The 18242-nt window shown below is 35.6% G+C and overlaps 1 protein-coding gene across 1 annotated transcript in view; it reads right to left on the bottom strand.

The window, feature by feature from the left end:
- FBXL13 (F-box and leucine rich repeat protein 13) overlaps window positions 1-18242 on the bottom strand; it is a 103441-nt gene that overhangs the window by 14907 nt on the left and 70292 nt on the right. Inside the window, exons 17-20 of the mRNA XM_019474578.1 lie at window positions 15706-15825; window positions 14416-14542; window positions 6654-6737; window positions 696-830 (exon numbers count right to left, since the gene is read on the bottom strand). Coding sequence (XP_019330123.1) covers window positions 696-830; window positions 6654-6737; window positions 14416-14542; window positions 15706-15825 — 466 coding nt within the window. The remainder of the gene's footprint in view (window positions 1-695; window positions 831-6653; window positions 6738-14415; window positions 14543-15705; window positions 15826-18242) is intronic.

Below are 18242 nucleotides of genomic sequence, written 5' to 3'. Positions count from 1 at the left end.
ATGTTTCCCCTTTTCCAGTCAGTGGGAACTTCACCGGACTGCCACGACTTCTCAAATACGATGGATAGTGGCTTAGCAGCTTCATCCGCCAGTTCCTTCAGGACCCACGGATGGATCTCATCGGGTCCCATGGACTTGTGCACCTTCAGGTGCCTTAGATGGTCTCGAACCTGATCTTCTCCCACAGTGGGTGGCTCTTCATTCTCCCAGTCCCCGCCTTTGCCTCCTGCGGCTTGGATGGTGAGGCTCGAGCACTTGCCGGTGAAGACCGAGGCAAAAAAGACATTGACTACCTCTGCCTTCTCCACGTCCCGGGTAACCAGGTCTCCCATTTTGTTCTGGAGAGGGCCCACATTTTCCCTCGTCTTCCTTTTATCCCCGACGTACCTATAGAATCTTTTCTTGTTGAAGAAAACAACCCCCTGGAGAGACAAACTTTTACCTGATCCAGCACAGACACCTTTACATTGTAACAGCAACCATTAGAAGAACGCCAAACACTCTCAAGAGCCATGTCTCAGAACTTAAAACTCATGGAAAGTCAGCTGAACTTAAGCTCTGATTTCTAAATTAGTTGAGTACGTTGTAGAATTGTGACAAGACACAGATTCCAGCACGTGAAATTTCTAAATGAAATACTAAGTATTTCTTTGCAATAGCAATCCCAGAACTATTGCCCCATTTCATATACATACCTTTGGGCAACCTGCTACGTTGACAGATGTTAGTGTGTGGCAGTGAAATGCCATTGCTTTCACAGCTTCATCCGTCAGCTGAGGGCAGTAAGAGACATGGCAGTATTCCAGGTATTTTGTGCCCTTGCAGAACTCCTGAAAGAGTGACAAACAAACCAATCATTCTTAGGTGACATGCCTACTCTATTTTTTCTCAGTTTACAATACATTTACGTTAATCCTTTGATCCACTTCAGGCACTTCAGTTTTCTAGGTACCCTTTATCGGTAGTGAAGTCATTCAGCCCTTGGCTGTGAATGTCACTAGAAAAAGAAGCGATGCATTAAGAGGCTATTTTCCATTGCTTATATATTACACTATGTGTTCATTAGACTAACATTCCTATAAGTTCCACTGTATATATTAAAATACATTGAATTTGGGTTCTTTAAATTGAGCACAACCCAGAACCTAAAGGTTTGTGCTTAAAGGACCAGCCCCAAATACATTTATTCTTCTGCTCTCTGCAAATGCCCATTTTTGTGTATATTAACTTTTCTCCTTTTTTTGCAAAAATGAACAAAGAAATGTATCTGTATAAATTACATTATTTTCTTGGAAAGGAATGGGTAAGAATCTCAGGACTGTCACTCGGGAGTTCTGGGTTCTGATTTGCTCTGTGGAGCTCAGGCCAGTTAACTGTGGCTGAAGTGCCATGTAATTCCTGCTGTGATACCTGTTGACTACAATTTCTATCCTCATTTTTAGAGCAAATAAGCACCTGCAGATCCTACTGACTTCAGTTCCAGCACCTTTGTAACTCAAGCATTAGCTTTTTCGTACGCCCTGTAAAACAGATCATTTTGGAAAATAACAGACCAATCCGTTCAGTGACCTTTCCCAGCTTATAAAATGGAGTGGAGATAACTTCACACATCATGAAATTGCAAGAGCTGTTTACAAAACATTTTGGTGACCTGCAGATGGCAAGTGATAAATAGGTGTAAGGTATTATTATTACTATTATTATTACTACTACTACTATTAAGACATTCCAGCTTCTACATGAGTTTTTTTAATTTTTACATGAATACCTTTTCCATGTTCTCTTCTACAAGGCAAACTGAAAAGACCAAAGGGACAATTTGACCAACTCAATGTGTTCATGTATTTTTCATCTTACGTTTGATTCTTGCACCTCTGATAGGTGATCATATGAATGAAAAATTTTGGCAAAATGCACATTAAAATGTATATTTTAAATAGCATCAGAGAATCCCACATAAAACTTTGCTTCCTATGAAACACGGGTAGTTACAACTTTGGTATACTATGCACATTTATTGTTTGCAATGAAACTCCTATGAAAGGCCACATAGATTCATAAAATACACTATTCTCCTTTGCACTCTGAAACTTTGTTTACCTTTTGGCCTGAATCTTTTTCAAACCAGAAAATATTCACTTCTAGGTCTACAAAGAGAAGGAGAGGGTAGACCATAATTTGTGTCTGTGGAAACCTTCTCTTGAAGAGCCTGCAGACTTGTTAACTCAAGAACCAAACAACCTAAAATCGTATTTCTTCACCTAATGGTGCCATGATGTGAGCATCAGAGAACATTTTGTGGCTCAAGCAAAGCTTTAGCTTCAGTGAGAATCTCTCCTGTTCTGTGTTGTCCAGCCTAAAACTACGGTGAGATGCCTTAAATTTGTCACTGAGCTGATCTTCCAAGCCTGCTAATCTTGGCCTAAGGCCAGTGTAATTTGTCATTTACTGGAATGGAAATTCTACCTCTATAATGGAAAGAAGGAAATACTTATGTAGTAGATTGAATAAAAAACACTGGTTGCTCAAAGCTTTTCAAAACTTTCAAGAAATAGTCCTGAGGTAAACAGACTAAGGACCATGTGGATAAATAACACATGTGCATGCACACAGAGACACACAAATGCACATATTTATCATGCACAAATATTACGTATTTATCATTCTGACAAAAAATCTGTAGTAATCAGACTATTGCAAGTTAGCTGCAAAAAAAAAAAATGTTAGCTTTGTTATGACGTGATTCTGTGTGATTCTGTGTGATTTTCATAAGTCTTACCTAAACAGATGCAAAGAAACTCATTAAGTCTGAAATTTGTTTCCAGACTGGAATTTTAGAACTTTTTGTCTGTATGCTCACTCTAGCTTCTTTTTTCTATCTATCACTATAGCTGTAGCAAGGCAGTGCTTCTTGGGCCTTGGGTTCTCGTTTTATTTTACAAAAATATTAGAATGTGAATGTTTTAAGTTAGGACCGGTTGGAGTGGACAATTCAGAATTTATAATAATTGGCTTCTGTACATTTCCTATTTCAATCTTAGCTCTACAGGCTGTTTGTTACCTGCAATACAGAAACATTCTAAACCCGGTAACTGAACGTTTTTTATCCATGTGTAAGAGAAACTGCACTCCCTTCAGAATTAGGCCTTAGATGTGATGACTTAATCACTACATTCTCAGCTAGGGTATGTAGCACAAGCTGAAGCCAAGATTTCAATGCCTGTGAGATATGTTTATCTTGGTTTTACTGGCATAGTTTGTCCACATACATATTTAAAATATCCTTCAAAGTTTGGTTCTGAATTTGCTCTTAACTTTAAGTCTACCCCTACATTATTTTGCAAATAGCACTAAGATTATATTTGTGACCAAAGGGAATGGAGCTTTGTTTGCTCTCTTCAGCTCTGTATCCCTGGTTCTATGCCTACAAAGAAAATAACAGAAGAGGTTGTGAAGATAAATAATGTTTGCAAAACATTTAGACACTACAAAGAATCGAATACCATATGAAGGAAATAACATAATTTTCTAACTAACTTGTTTGCACAATTTTAATTCTGTGTAAATAAGACCTGAGGACACAAACAAGCACCAATGAAAACACGAAATACTAAATTGCCGCTCGTTAAGTGAGCATCATCTGAGTTATGAATGAGCAAAGATCCTATTTACAAAATATGTGATCACATAAGCATTTACATACTGTTATAATGCCTGGGAACATGTAAAAAAATTAACACTATTTCTGTTTATATTATTTTTTGTTATATTATTTATTTTATAACTTTCCAGCAATTTACCTTAACAGTGTTAGTTAAGCCCTCTTACTATGCATTTTCTTTTCACATAATTTAAATATTCTTTATATAATCAAAGGATAACCTATTCATGCATCATGCAGTGGGGTTACTCTCTACAAATTTTCCATAAACTCATACCCTTCGATTCAAAGGACTTGCCATTTTGTTTCGAGTTACTTCATCCCTCTCCTTTTTTCTCCTGCCCTCCCTAGATCCATGACAACATGGCTTCTGTAACTCCTACACGTACTCCCTGCTGATGCTTTCTTCCTCAAAAAGTTCAAATTCATATGGCAGACAAGGAAAGCATAAACACTTCATTTTTCACAGTCTTTTTTTGAACTTACTCTCTGTAGTGAGACAACTGAAATAAATAGCTTCTTAGCCATAAACATAGCACAATGCAGAAGTGAATATTCTCCTCTGAAAGCAGCAGCACTGGAGCTAGACGACTTTCCGTGAGGTACACAAGATGTACCTACTTGGTCATTGTTTTGGTTACAAACATGGAACTTCACACAGAACATTCATGAAAGGCGAGTCAGAATTATTCCTAAAGAAGCAAATCCTAATGGCCTGATGCGTATGTTGGGTAACAAGATTCAATCCAGATGCATCCCCTGTGGTACAGCAACAACTGACTCATTTGTACAATATATGGCTATAAAACAATGGATGTTGGAGCTTTATAATGGAAAAAATGTAGAAGCTGAAGACTGTGATATGTGATGGCATTGCCTGTACCTACAGCCTTATGATCTGCAACTGTTTATGGGCAGGAAATTGATATCATTTAAAAACATGACTTAAGCATTTCTGTTACATATGGTTAGGAACAATTCTCGGTTACAGAAAAAAGTGCTCTTATTTGGATGTAAATCCTCTCTCCTTCCTAACAAGATGGATGGTTCTTTGTTCTACTGTAAAGTTACCAACTAGTGTTTATTTCTTATATTGTTCTGAAACACAAAGCAGTAAATCTATGCAATCAGACTGAATTTGTCAAATCTCCATATGGATTTAGGTAAACTTCAAGCAACCTGTGATGAGGAATTTCACAGTTTAACTATACATTTTGGAAACAGTCATCTCCTTTTCTTCATTCTGAATTTTCAAACTAGGTTCATTTCATGCCCACTAGATTATGTATGGAAGTAAACAGCAAAAAGTTGACTCCTATCCACCCTTTTCATGCCACTTGTGATTGAACGGATCGCCGTTGTATTCCCTCAGCCATCCCCTTTCCAGACCACAGGCTCCTTGCTTACTTATCTGTTCCTTTTATGGAGATTGCACCATACCTCTGATCATCCCCGTTACCCTCTCTGAATCTTTTCCAGTTTCCAGTGAAATGCTTTACCCATAAAAAGAACTACAGTAACACCGAATAACTGGTTTTACCAAAACAAGACAATGAGTACTAATAGATCAATCAGAATTTAGTATGTGGTTACTGCTGTGATGGTAGTGTAAGTCTAATAAATATTTGGATGGCAAGTCTCATTGTTCACATTCATTAAAAAAATGCAAGAGTCAATAAATCAGAAATATAAAAAAATTTATAAGCATTGTAAAATGAAATTCAAATACTGCATTAGTGTTAATATTTCTACGATAATTGCTGATTATTCAAAAGAGAAAGTATTTTCTCCCTGTGTAACTTCATAACTTATCAGCAATGTAAATAACTGCCTTTGTGGCAACTTCAATTTGTAGGTTGCCTTTCTACAAATCAATTAATTTCCTGTCTGATTACTTTACAAAGATTATTGACCCTGGGAAATTTCTAAGTTCATAGGCTAAGTATGAGATCAGAACACTAAACAATACATGTTTTAACCTGAACTTTTTATTTTAAGAACAATATCTAGCTTTATATTGCCCAGACCCAATAGTTAAATTTCAAAACCACTCTATATAATTTTAAAAAGAAAAACAATGGAAAAAATGAAGTTTAGTGAGATTCAATAGATGTCTTGCTGTGAGCATGATGATATCTTTAGAATAAGAAGTCAGTATTTCAAACGTCTAGCTTAAAATACATGTAGTCCATTATCTAGCAGACTAGTTTCATCATTAGATATGAATAAATTACACATTTGATGTTTTCGTAGGACATTTTTAAAGGTTTTATTCAAATAATGACACACTGCAATTTGTGCTATTTTTCCCATAAAAAAGCTAAGACATCTATTCAATCTGGAGAAGATGCACATGCATTTCTTATTGAAATATAATTTGTTATTTTTAATCATAGTAATCATACCATTTATGCTGGTAAGAAATATGCCTTTAGAGGTATATTGAGACATATTTTTGTGTCACTAAGAGATAATGATGTATAGCAATATATCAGCAGCACATGAGGAACCAAGTGTAACAACAGATGAAAAGAAATTCAACTATTCCATTGAGCTAGGCATGCTAAGTCATCTAAATAACGGCATTCAACAAATGACTGACTAAAGAAGCAGAAAGCAAGACCTGAAAACCCACACCAGCGATGGGAAAAGTATGTTTTAGATAGAAATTGGTGAAGGATTTGTAGAGCAAGAAAGAAATAATAGTACCAGCAATTTAGATGATTGCAATTTTCAGTAGAAATTAAGGCTCTTGCAGAGCGAATTTCAGAGTCAAGCAGAATTCAAGACGCATTAAAATTCATGGAAGGAATGAAAAAAACAATGGAAAGGAATGAAAGGGGAGAATCATTTGTAAGAGTGAGAGTGCAGAACAGTGTAATGAAGAATGAATGATGACATACAGAGTAAAACAAGGTCAGTTTTGGACATGGTTATTTTGAAGAAATAGAGAGGCTTCCAGGAAACACCAAGAAAAGAGGTGAAGTTTTACCTGAATCCCAGTATCACTGATCTTTTTGCATTCTGATATAGAAAGTTCCTTTATTTTTCCATGGCAGCCAAGGGCTCTCAAGCCCTAAAAGAATCCAGAAAAATTAATCTTAAAAGTCAATACATGCAATTATATGTAATGACATTTAATATGTTATTATGGTCAATAATATCCAATGCCTGTATATTAAAGCTTCTAAGAATTACAGCACCTTTTAAGACGTTCTTTTCAGCAGAACTCATACAGTTTATCTTCCTATTTTTGCTTGAAATATGTACATGGGTTAAGAATTCTTTGCAGAAATAATTCAATTGAGAAAGCAAAAAATTAGATTTTCCTACCTGTTCAGAAAGAAAGAAACTGAAGAAAAGTAGCATGGTGTGAAATACTTCCACAGGACACGGACCAGGACTCTCATAAAGCAAAATACATTTACAGATCTCCTCCAAAATTTGGGTTTGAAAGAACTTTTCACAAATTTTTTTGTTGGAAGAACAAAATACTATTTGCTATGACCAAATAATATCTTAAAACTACTGCTTTTATGATTTGCTTACCAGTAAGGGCTTTATGGCTACAGCTATGGTACAAGACAACATTTGAAATGGTGCAGTCACGCTCACAGGTGCATGAACAACCCCCATATTCAAGACAATAGGGAGGTGAAAACTTTGGTAAATTCCTATTTTAGGAATGCAAAAGGATCCAAAGATGCTTTGTGATTTTTACTGCTTGTACACCAGGAAACAGGACCGTGTTCTGATCCTAACTCTCTAATCTGAAGGAGAATTAAATGTTGATTTTGTAAAATGTATTTTGATAGTCACAGCAGAATATCTCTGTGCTTCATATCAATAAAGTAAACTTTACTGAAAAAACAAAGTTATCGCTATATTCCATATGGTTAATAAATTATCTACAATTAGACAGCGAACAGCACTGCACAGAGAGGAAATATCATCTTGAAAAAATAAACACGTGTAAATAATGTCTGGAATCCAGATGTGGACACTGTAATGATAATGCTGGAAGAATGTGGCTGGAGTTCAAATTTTGCAAATTCCTGAAATCTCACAGGCTGAATAAAAACAAAAAATGGAACACTGAAAGAGATTTCCAATCCTGGCTACTTATGAAAACAAGAAATGTGCATTTTTCTCAGCAGATGCAGTTATGTGGTGACCATTACTTTCAACAGCTTCATGAAAATCTACAGATTTCAAATTTTTGTTGACCAGAGCACTCCTATTCAAGACCAAAAAAGTTATGTACTTAAACCCCAAATGGGTTTATGTCAGAACTTGAATTCCTTACAGCAGAGACTGATAGTGATAGGTGTGACCTTTTGGACATGATTTTTTCTTGCATTTTTCTTTATTTAAAAGTGGCACCACTTTAATATACTTGGTAATGAATACTAAGGAATATTATAAAGATTTTTTTGCTACGTGACAACTAATGCTGCTATGACTTCAAAGTTAATTTATAATAATTTTATGTGACTAGAGTGACATTGAATGTCACAGAACAACAACAACAGAACAACTATTTTTTTTTTCCAGTGAAAATCAAGGTCTCCTTTGAGGTGTTTCGTTAATAATTCCAGATTTGAGAAGGGAAAGAGTGAAGACATGGAAGACAAGGAATGTCATTAGGAACTGTCTATTACATAGAAAAACTATGAAACTTTTACATTTCCAAAAATAAACCTCTTCAAACAAGCTTTACGCAGGAAGTCTAATCTATATGAAATTTTTAACTATTATTTTTGTATCTAACATATATACAAAGGAGCCAATTATCTCTAATTTCATTAGACTTCCTGATTTATTCAGTAGTATTCCCTGATAAATAACATCAGGGATGCCCATCCAGGATACTGACCTGTTTCTAGAGACTTTTATCTTCTATACTAAGCCTCCAGACATTTTTGAAAGATATGGTCAGAGCTATCACATTATCATTGGAACTCCTAGAAATAGATGCTAGCAAAACAAATACTGTGCAGCACACAGACTAGGATCACCCACTCTATGTGTCGCCACAAACATATTTCCCCTTTAACGTAAAGAATCACCCCATGTACCTTGGATCAATCTTCTGTTGCCATGGAGAAAGGGAAGACTTTGTCCTGCATCTCCTGTATAGCACGTATATTACCATTTCCATTTAGAAAACAACTTCAAAAGAAACTTCTTATTCCTCTCCAACAGCTGTTATTTTCAAGCAATTTTTACATTTTTGTTCTGTTTCATTTACTTTATTACGTGAGGCTTACAAACATTTGCAGAACATTATTTATTATTATTTCACCATGGTTTTTGTAGATGAGAAAATGAGTATCGACTGTACCAGTTGGTGAGGGTCTTCACTTGCTAGAGACAAAAGTCACCTGAGACTATGGCATACCAAAGAACAACTCTGTATTATTTATATTGACAAGCTGCAAGTCCCTGCGTTTCAACTGCAGACTGCAATGAATGTACCATCTCTTGCTAACAATAACCATGTGCTACACTATTTTCAACTTCTTCTGAGGTTTCTGTTCACATATCTCTTTGTGACCTTAAAGGCCAGCATCTGTAATGTATCTTTATGTTCCAGAGATAGACAGATGCTACCTCCTGTTCACACCCCAAACCAAACCAATTGACCTCAAAGTGACTCCAATCTTGGAAGACACCTCTTAAGAGGTATCTCCCACCTTCCATTTCTGAGCCATTTAATATGAAATGACTCAGCTTATCCTCTAAAATGCTCAGATTTCTGCACAGATTAGCCACAGTCAGGCACCAGTTTCATGGATCAAACCCTTACTAGAAGAGAAGAATGTAACTCCCATCATGCAGTATAATTTTGCTAATTACAATACATATGTGGCAGAACAAAGTTCAGTTTCAGATAGCAAAAAACTTCTGGAAAATGGGTAAGTTCTTAAGCAAGGGTAGCTATACTGTTTCCATTACCTGGGCAAATATAAAGATGGGTCAGATTTGTTTACAGGAACTGTAGAGACATTTTTCTATTGCAGTGCAGAAATCCCCCTGTATGACTGTGTATAATCCAAGCCATAAAATTTAATTTCTGTACCTAACACCATTTGTGATTAGACCAGATCATAAATTATGAAATACAGTCGCTAACGTTTCTTGACACTAAGTCCAGACGACAGGGCTTTCATTGTAACAAAATGTCCTGTAAAAATATCGAGCCCAATTTTCAACATTGCTGCGTACCTTTAATTCCTACTGATTTGCATTGGGACTCAAGGTGTTAGCACATCTGGCATCGATTGTAATGACTCTCTGTGTTAGTATTTCCTATTTCTATGCAGAATTAAGTTTCTAAGTCTCTAGGTCAAATTCTCTCTTTCTCTATTCTCCCAAGCAAACTGGAATGCTAACATATGAATTTGGAGCCCACTTTAATATATTTTAACATTTCCTTCTCCCTGCCTTGGGAATGCATGTGATTTGTTACATCCTTCCTTTGGAAATCAAATGCAACTAATTCATTTGCAGTCTGTTGCTGGTTATATCTGTTAGACCTGATAATATTTTTTTCTTAACCTTTACGAGGCTCTTCCTCAGTCCTATTGGCCTAATTTTCTAACTGACCAAAATGCGGAGCTGGGCTATGGATTCAAGTCACCGTAGATTCAGAATCCCACTAAGAGTGCAAAGAAATTACTCTAGATAACAGTGGAAAGCCAAACCAAATTCCCCTTTTGGTTTCCCCCCCCCCCCCCTATTTAGAAACTTATTATTAAAAAATTAGTAAATATTTACATTGCAGCCTGGCCTTCAGGACCAGCCAGGATCTGAAGACCATTAAGTACAAACACATAAGAAAAGAAAGTTGATCTAACTGTTTATACATCCATATAACCACTACTCCAGAGTTCCCAATGATTACAAATTATCCTCAACTTTTGAGTAACTACACACAGCATGCAAAAAATCTGTGACTGATGAGCTGACTTGATGCCACAGATAACTCTTGAGGAGGCATTTCAGCCAGAAGAGAAAATGGGGCCTTAGATTATTACAAGAGAGAATTTCATGCATGATAGTCATTGCAGAAGAAAATGCAGAAGCAAAGAATATTTCTCTGTATATTTCATATTTCCTTTTTATCTTTGATTTCAGAAGTGTATCAGAGTTCTTCCCATTTTTAAAGTATTTTACCTATTTTTTATGTTTTAGGCTATTTTTTTCTCTCTCATTATTACACTGCATATAATTCACCACTGCTATTAAGCTTCCCTGAGTCTATGTCAGGGCAACCACTGTTTTTGTTGCTGGATGCTCTACATAACTCAGGAGTCAACTAAGTTTCTTCAACAATCCCTTTTATTATTCTTTGCTATGCTTTTTCTGTCTAAATCCTGCTTGACTTAAGACACTTTCTTCAAATGTCCTAGCACTTCTATACTTAATTTTTTTTTTATGTCCCAAGAATATGGGTGGTCCCGGCCATATGCATCAGCAGCTTGTGTCGGAACGAGGAAAGCTAGGCAGCTGCACACTTTCAGACTCTCAGACTTGGAGCAAAGCTGCCAAAGCTGTATCATATAGACATCACAAAAAGTTCAAGACATTTTAACAAAAATATGGAGAGTATGAGAATAAAGCTTATAACTAAAACTGCTTCTCTAACTCATGGAAGCATTTCCACTGAGTCTGCTTTTATAAGAAAGACAAATAGGTTTTGATCCTAAATCCTAATGTTTCCAGCTCTGTAACAGAAGCTTAAACACGTTGCATATATTGTAAATACCTTTACAATGATATCTAAAATGTCTTGTGATATTATCTATGCATTCATGAACATGTTCACTATACTCACAATTTAAAACACTATGGTCCCTACTCCAGAGACTTTAGAAGAGCAAAATGGGAGGGAAAACAATGAGGGATGGGAGGCTAGCTAGAAAAAAAAGGGAGTTTTGTCAAAGAATTTAAAGGTAGCTTTTTCAAAGAACTCAACAACTTTGCTCTGTCATTGCGTTTTGTTTTTTAAAAAGAAATGCTGTCACTATGTTGCAAATCTTTTCATTTCTAAGTCGCTTTAAAGTTGTTTATAGCTCTAAGAAATGAATTTCTAGTACTTCAGGAATGACAAAAACAGAACAAATGTGCTTCCCACTTTTAAAAAAAGTTATTGAGACTTAAAAATGTGTGTTACTTGTTTTAAAAAAATCAATTTTGAATAAAGAAGGAAATAAGAAGGAAATATTTTCTGAAAAGTAAAAGGATGAATACTAAAACAACTGGGTGAATAAATTTTTAAAATGTAATTGTGGGTTTTTTTTATTTAATGTTATACATTTTGTGAGAGTAAGAGCAATATAGTCAAAGCCCCAAAGCCCCCAAAGTAACTTAAGTATGCCACCAGTTTCTCATATGCATAAAGTTGACACCCTCTTCATTGGATGATACTTATTTTTGTTAATGAACGGTCTTTGACTTATTTGGGAAGACACTTAAGCACACATACAACTTAAACATGTGATTAATTACTTGCCTTATTCTAGCTTGTGTTTAGAAGTTTGCCTAGGCGTTTTCTCTCTATGTAAAATGCATAACTTCCTACACAATACCAAAATCTGAATATATGCAATGATTATTTTTATTCAATTTCTAGTCTTTCTGTTGAGGAGTAGACTCAGGACAAGGATAATAAACTTCTCCAAACATGAGAGAGACTTTTAATGTAATTCTTATTAGCACTACATTTTTTAATTACTGTGAATCTACAGGGTACTGTAATTTACTTTTTTTTATCAACAAGATCTCGTCAGGGACAACTCCAAGAGTCTATATATTTCTTCCAAATGCAACAAATTCCCTGAATGAAAGACAGATCGCAACAGGAACATTCACTTATTGGGCATCAGAGTAACTACAGAAGAGGAAGGCAGCAACAGTGGAAAAAAACTTCCATTTTGATTAAGTCAGTCATACGAGACACAAATCTGTAAGAAAATCTGACTCTACTGTATCTTTTCTCCCCTATCCTTCCCTTAAGTATATGTCATCCTTATTGCAGTAAATTCTGCTCTGCTTTGATGTGCAGAATGATTCTGCTGTCATTTGAAAAAACAGAAAGGAAAGTTCCCTTGTGTAGTGCAAATCTATGTTGCACATTCTACATTTTTCACACTAAATAGCAAGACAGTAAAAGCAGCAGAGATTTACTGCACAGCCTGCAGGAAAGCATATGAGCCTTACAATTTTTCTTTATCAGCACAGCATAATGGTGTTGATTACTGAGCACAGAAAACATTGTGCTCTCTGCTACATTTTTAAAGGGATACTTACACAGTCTAAATTGAAAGAGATCTTAATACAACTTCCTCGATTTACTAATAAAATGCATAATATAAAGTCAAAACATACAAATAGTAGCTTGTTACAAAGCAGACTGCTAGATTTCCTTTTATCAAATAATGTTTTAAGATTAGAAAATGTATTTATTATACATGCATGAATGTTATATACTTAAACACAGCAAACAGCAAAAACCGTAACAGTTTTGTAGCTAGTACTAGCAATCAGATCAGAAATTACAAAAATGATAAATGGCCAATTTCCAGGTTAATTTATCTGTCTTGTGGGAGAGAGAAAACTGAAAGCCTTAGAAATGCAGTGTAAGCAAAAGAGCTTGGCTTATTGCCAAGGTCATGGGTTGTGCTATGTGAAGACTAGACTAAGAAGCAACACAGCATTTTAAAAGACTAGCTGTGGCAGGCAAGGAAAAAGAAAACATTTATGTTGAAACATTGTGAGACTGTAATTCAAGGCAGCATAAATTTCATTCAGATATAATTTTATGATATTTTAAATGACCACATTAAATAAACTCTTCTTGGATTTCCCAACCCTCTTTATTTAGCTTAATTTTGTTTTTTATTTTCAGGCCTCCATAAAAGATACAGGCATTTTAATTTCTTTTTCGCATTTTAATTACTTTTGCACAATCTCTGTGTTAGAGCCAAATAATAAAGTTCTTGGTCAGAATTCTGTTTGAATAGTGACTGACTAAATAGTCTCTATGGCAAGTTTTCTTCACGAGGTTTCTTCTAGATTTCTGTGTTCGGTGAAAAGAGTTTGCCCCAAAAGTAAAAGAAACAGCAGAACTGGCTCTGAACCCTGCGCACAAGGCAGGACCTGCCAAGAACATCTGATGTGGAAGCCTGCGATGTTTAACCTGGCTCCCACACTTGCTGTTTTGCTTTCCAGAGTCTTAGCAACTTGACACATTGAAGATACCTTGTTAGTAATTCTTTCACTAGCAATTATTTTCTAGACCACAGTGTAGAGCAGTGCCTCTGCTAGAGCTAACATTCAGGATTTTTCACCATAAAATCTAGTTCATGGAAAATACAATTTTTACAAACTTAAAAATACCAATTTTTCAGTTTTCCTCAAGCCTAATCTTCCTGGAGCAAAAAATTCTGCTTCATAAACATTCTTTTCAGATCAGCTTCACAGCAGCCAAACTTCCTCTTTCTGATGGTTTCTGTTTCTCTCTTTCAAATGTAAGAATTGTCCAACTTAAGAATTACCTTTTATTTGTTACTGCCTATACATGGTCTAATACTGTACTATACACATTTCTAAAGTACTTTTTAATGACACTGCAACTCCACTGCTTCATATCCATGCAGGTTTTTAAATGAATGGATTTTTATTGCATTTTTTTGAAAGCCTAGATAAATAGTGAACACATTCTTCATTCTTTAATCATATATATATACCATATCTGAGATGCTGGTTCCAGAGATATCAATGGATATCAATGATGACATATTTCCCAAGGCTTCAATTCCAGCATCAGTCACATTTTCACAGTGACGCAGATTTAGGTAGGTCAATTCATGACATCTAAATTAAATTAAAAAACAGAACTGTCAGCTTTCCACTTTTGCTACAGAAAAGTAGTATAGCAAGTACATTTTTGTAATAACCTTGCTAAGTTTTTTTCAGGGGACCTATGAAAATAAGCACTCTAGACTTTTTGATACTTAGCTTACATAGGCACTTCCAAGGATTCCACTCATAATGCATACGCATCACAAATGTTTCAAATCATGAACAGCAATCAAATTAAATCAAAATATGGAAATCAAGAAGCTGTATTACATAAAAATATTGTTAAAATTAGTTTGATGCTTGACTTCTCCCCATCTCCAAATCTCTCATATCTTGCACAGGAACTTCAAAGCTCACTGCAACGACAGAATTCAGGACCCCATGGCTGTACCCAGACCCAACTATAGCTATGCAAGTAAAGGTACACAGCAAATGAAGACATTGCCAGGTTCTGCAAATCAGCACTCACTGACCATACATGGAAAACTGAATTTTACTGCGTAAGTAAGCACTGTAAACTGTATCTTCCCATAACCAAACCAGAAGACCTAAGAAATGTAACTCCTCAAGCAGTGAATCTGTGCTCAGAGCCTTAGGGGTAACACTCCATCACTAAAACAGAGAAGGCATTCCCTAGCTTACCAGCAAGCATGCTACAATTATTCACAACTACTGTTACGAAAGCATAAACAGGGGCCTGCTGAGAGATCTAGTAAGGAGTGGAAAGACTGACTCCAATCTTCTCTGGAGATTTAAAAATTTTCTTTTGATTGCCAATACTCCTTCTGAGGAACTGGAATTGAAGCGGTTTAGCAATAGAGTGCTTTTTGTTTGTGCAGACATGGGTATTTATTGAGTTTACAAAGTGTGACTTATACATACTGATCTTTTAATGCAGATTTGCCACTGACAACCATCATTTAAGCACTTTTCTCCCCGTAAAATTAAGACTTCTCAGGTTTCCATATTTATATTGATGAATTCCCCTTTATATAAGGGATCATTTTTTAAGAGATTCACAATGCCAGAAGGGACTAGTCATTTATCTAGTACAATTTTCTATGTACAATTGGCTGTATAATTTTACCCATTTATTAACATATTAAGAACTTCAACATTAGAAATATACTGCAAGTCTAACCACACTAGAAAAATATTGTACTGGACTATGGTACCTTTGTGCTATTTCTGTGACAGAAGCATCAGTGACATGAATACAATTAGTCAAATTCAGCTCTCTTAGCTTAGCTCCTGAAGAACCTTGTACAAATGGCCTTACACCTCCATCACTGAGTCTAAAAGAGAAATGTAGGCAATATTTATAATATGTATCTTTCCTACTCCATACAAGTCAATATACAATTTGCATTCAGCAGCCTACATTGTAGATAAGGAGAAATTAATAATGGTATTTTTTAAATAGCCTTTTAAACCCAAAAAGGAGTCAGAATAATTAATTGGCTTGATTAGAAAGATGCTGCTCTTTGGAACTGCTGAAAACCAGAATTTTCTGAAAAAAAGTCTGTTGGAGATTATGAAAACTTCCAGTAGTTCCAACACTCAGATATGATAGCACTCCAAAAGACAGAGCTTGGAAAACATATCTAGAAAGTATCAGAACCTGTTTAAACATCACAGTAATATTTGTATTAATAACTTTGTTAATTTAAGGAACTGAAATAATTTAAAGGAAAAATTATCTTCCAGCACAGAAGCAAAAGTCCTAGGTAGTATATGTATGTAGTAGCTGTTCTGTACACATGCATGAAGAGTTAACCTCAGTTCTTCCTAGGAGTATTTCACTTAATCAATTGCGTATCTCGCACACGGCTAACATAATATACACAAAGGTTATAAAAATTAAGTAGACAGAAAATCTTTCAGCCAAGTTGAGAGGTTTGGAGAGCTGACTACAGCTTGGGTGTTTCAATACAGTTCATATCTCTGGTATGTTTGACATTACTGTACACTTAGCTTTTCAATGGATTCCCAGTATTTCTTCCGTGTTCCCTAAAAAATAAAACATTAATCCCAGAATCCTGTAGCACAGAATCATATTTTGGCTTGTACAGTTTGCTGCAGCACAAAGAATCACTGCAAATCTCAAAGTCCCAGAAACATATGGGTAAGAATAGCACTACTAATAAAACGATCACCTGAACAGAGCCTCATTGTGTGACCACAAGCTACAGATGAAGCTATAATTCATAAAGTGTTAAAGTAATCACTTTGCAATAATTCAACCACTGTGGTAGTTTTGGTGTTATTTCACAGTGCGGTTGTTTTTCATTCAAGATACATAAATTAAGAAATATACCTTCAGAATAATTAACGTGCATAAAGTCTGTAAGGAATGCAGAGCCTGGCGATACAGTCAACTGAATTAAAAAAAAAAAAAAGATATTCTGTAACCACACTGGCCTTGAGGGCTGAAATACCCACATTATAACTTTTTAAATAATTGTGCTGTGAATACACATGCTAAGTTTCTCTAGTCAGCTGATTAACTGTATATGAACACAGGCCAGACACTGCTTTATCATACATGAAGATAACAAACTGGAAAAATGTGCCAAGGGTATGAGCCACCATATTGCCTGTGTCCATTTTTAGCCACTTTTTTACTCACGTCTCTATTATTTCTTAATTCTAATAATCATGATCAATTAATTTTCTTTCTTCATTTTTCACATGTAGTCAAATACTTCCTGTAATTTAAGAATTCTGAATTGTTAGATTTGCTCTTTCTGTCCCTTTCATTTATCAAAAAAATTTCCATATGACTAAGTTAGAAAAACTTAGACTCTTAGACTAAGAAAAAACACCAATGAAAAAAGGAAACTGATTAAGAGCACTAAGATGGCTAAGCATTTCAAAACCTGCTCTTAAGATTACCACCAGTATGGCACTTCCCTTGATCCTATGAGAAATCCCTAAACGTTTCTAACTCACAATGTGAACTTTTATAGCAATACACTGTCCAAATAAGAGAAACATAAATACTAACAATCCCCTTTTTGTAGTTTCATATCTCTTGAGATATCTCTTTACCAAGTTTAGATGTGTTACAATCTATAACTTTGTTAATGCTGAAACTTTTACAAGTGTCTGCAAAAGCAATAAAGTAAGTACAGAGTTTTACAATAGCTCTACAACTGCTTAAAACATTTTGTTAAGGCAATTCAGCAATTCTTTAGCAGTAGAGACAGCAGACACGTGTGCATACACACTCACAGCCCAAGATTTGGCTTACAGACTGGAAAATCCAGCCGTCTAAATATTAAACCAGAAAATGCAGGCAGCTGTCCCATCTGCCCAGCTGAACTACCAACATGATGTCACAGTATTACTCCAGCACTTCTCAGCACATCTACATGCAATGTTATCAGATTTTTATACAGCATCAACAGGCACAAGAAGTACTTTAGTTACAGACTAAAGCAGAATCCCTAAAACTTCACATGATGTCAGAAATTTTAAGATAAGCAGCAATTCTAGCTTCTTTGTATTATTTTATAGAATCATAGAATAGTTTGGGTTGGAAGGGACCTCTAAAGGTCATCTAGTCCAAACCCCCTGCCACGGGCAGGGACATCTTCAACTAGATCAGGTTGCTCAATGCCCCATCCAACCTGACCTTGATTGTTTCCAGGGATGGGGCATCCACCACCTCGCTGGGCAACCTGTGCCAGTGTTTCACCACCCTCAGCGT

Source organism: Aptenodytes forsteri, unplaced genomic scaffold (genome assembly GCF_000699145.1).
Source record: "Aptenodytes forsteri isolate BGI_AS27 unplaced genomic scaffold, ASM69914v1 Scaffold137, whole genome shotgun sequence".
Classification (NCBI taxonomy): domain Eukaryota; kingdom Metazoa; phylum Chordata; class Aves; order Sphenisciformes; family Spheniscidae; genus Aptenodytes; species Aptenodytes forsteri.
This window is presented reverse-complemented; position numbering and strand designations above follow the sequence as displayed.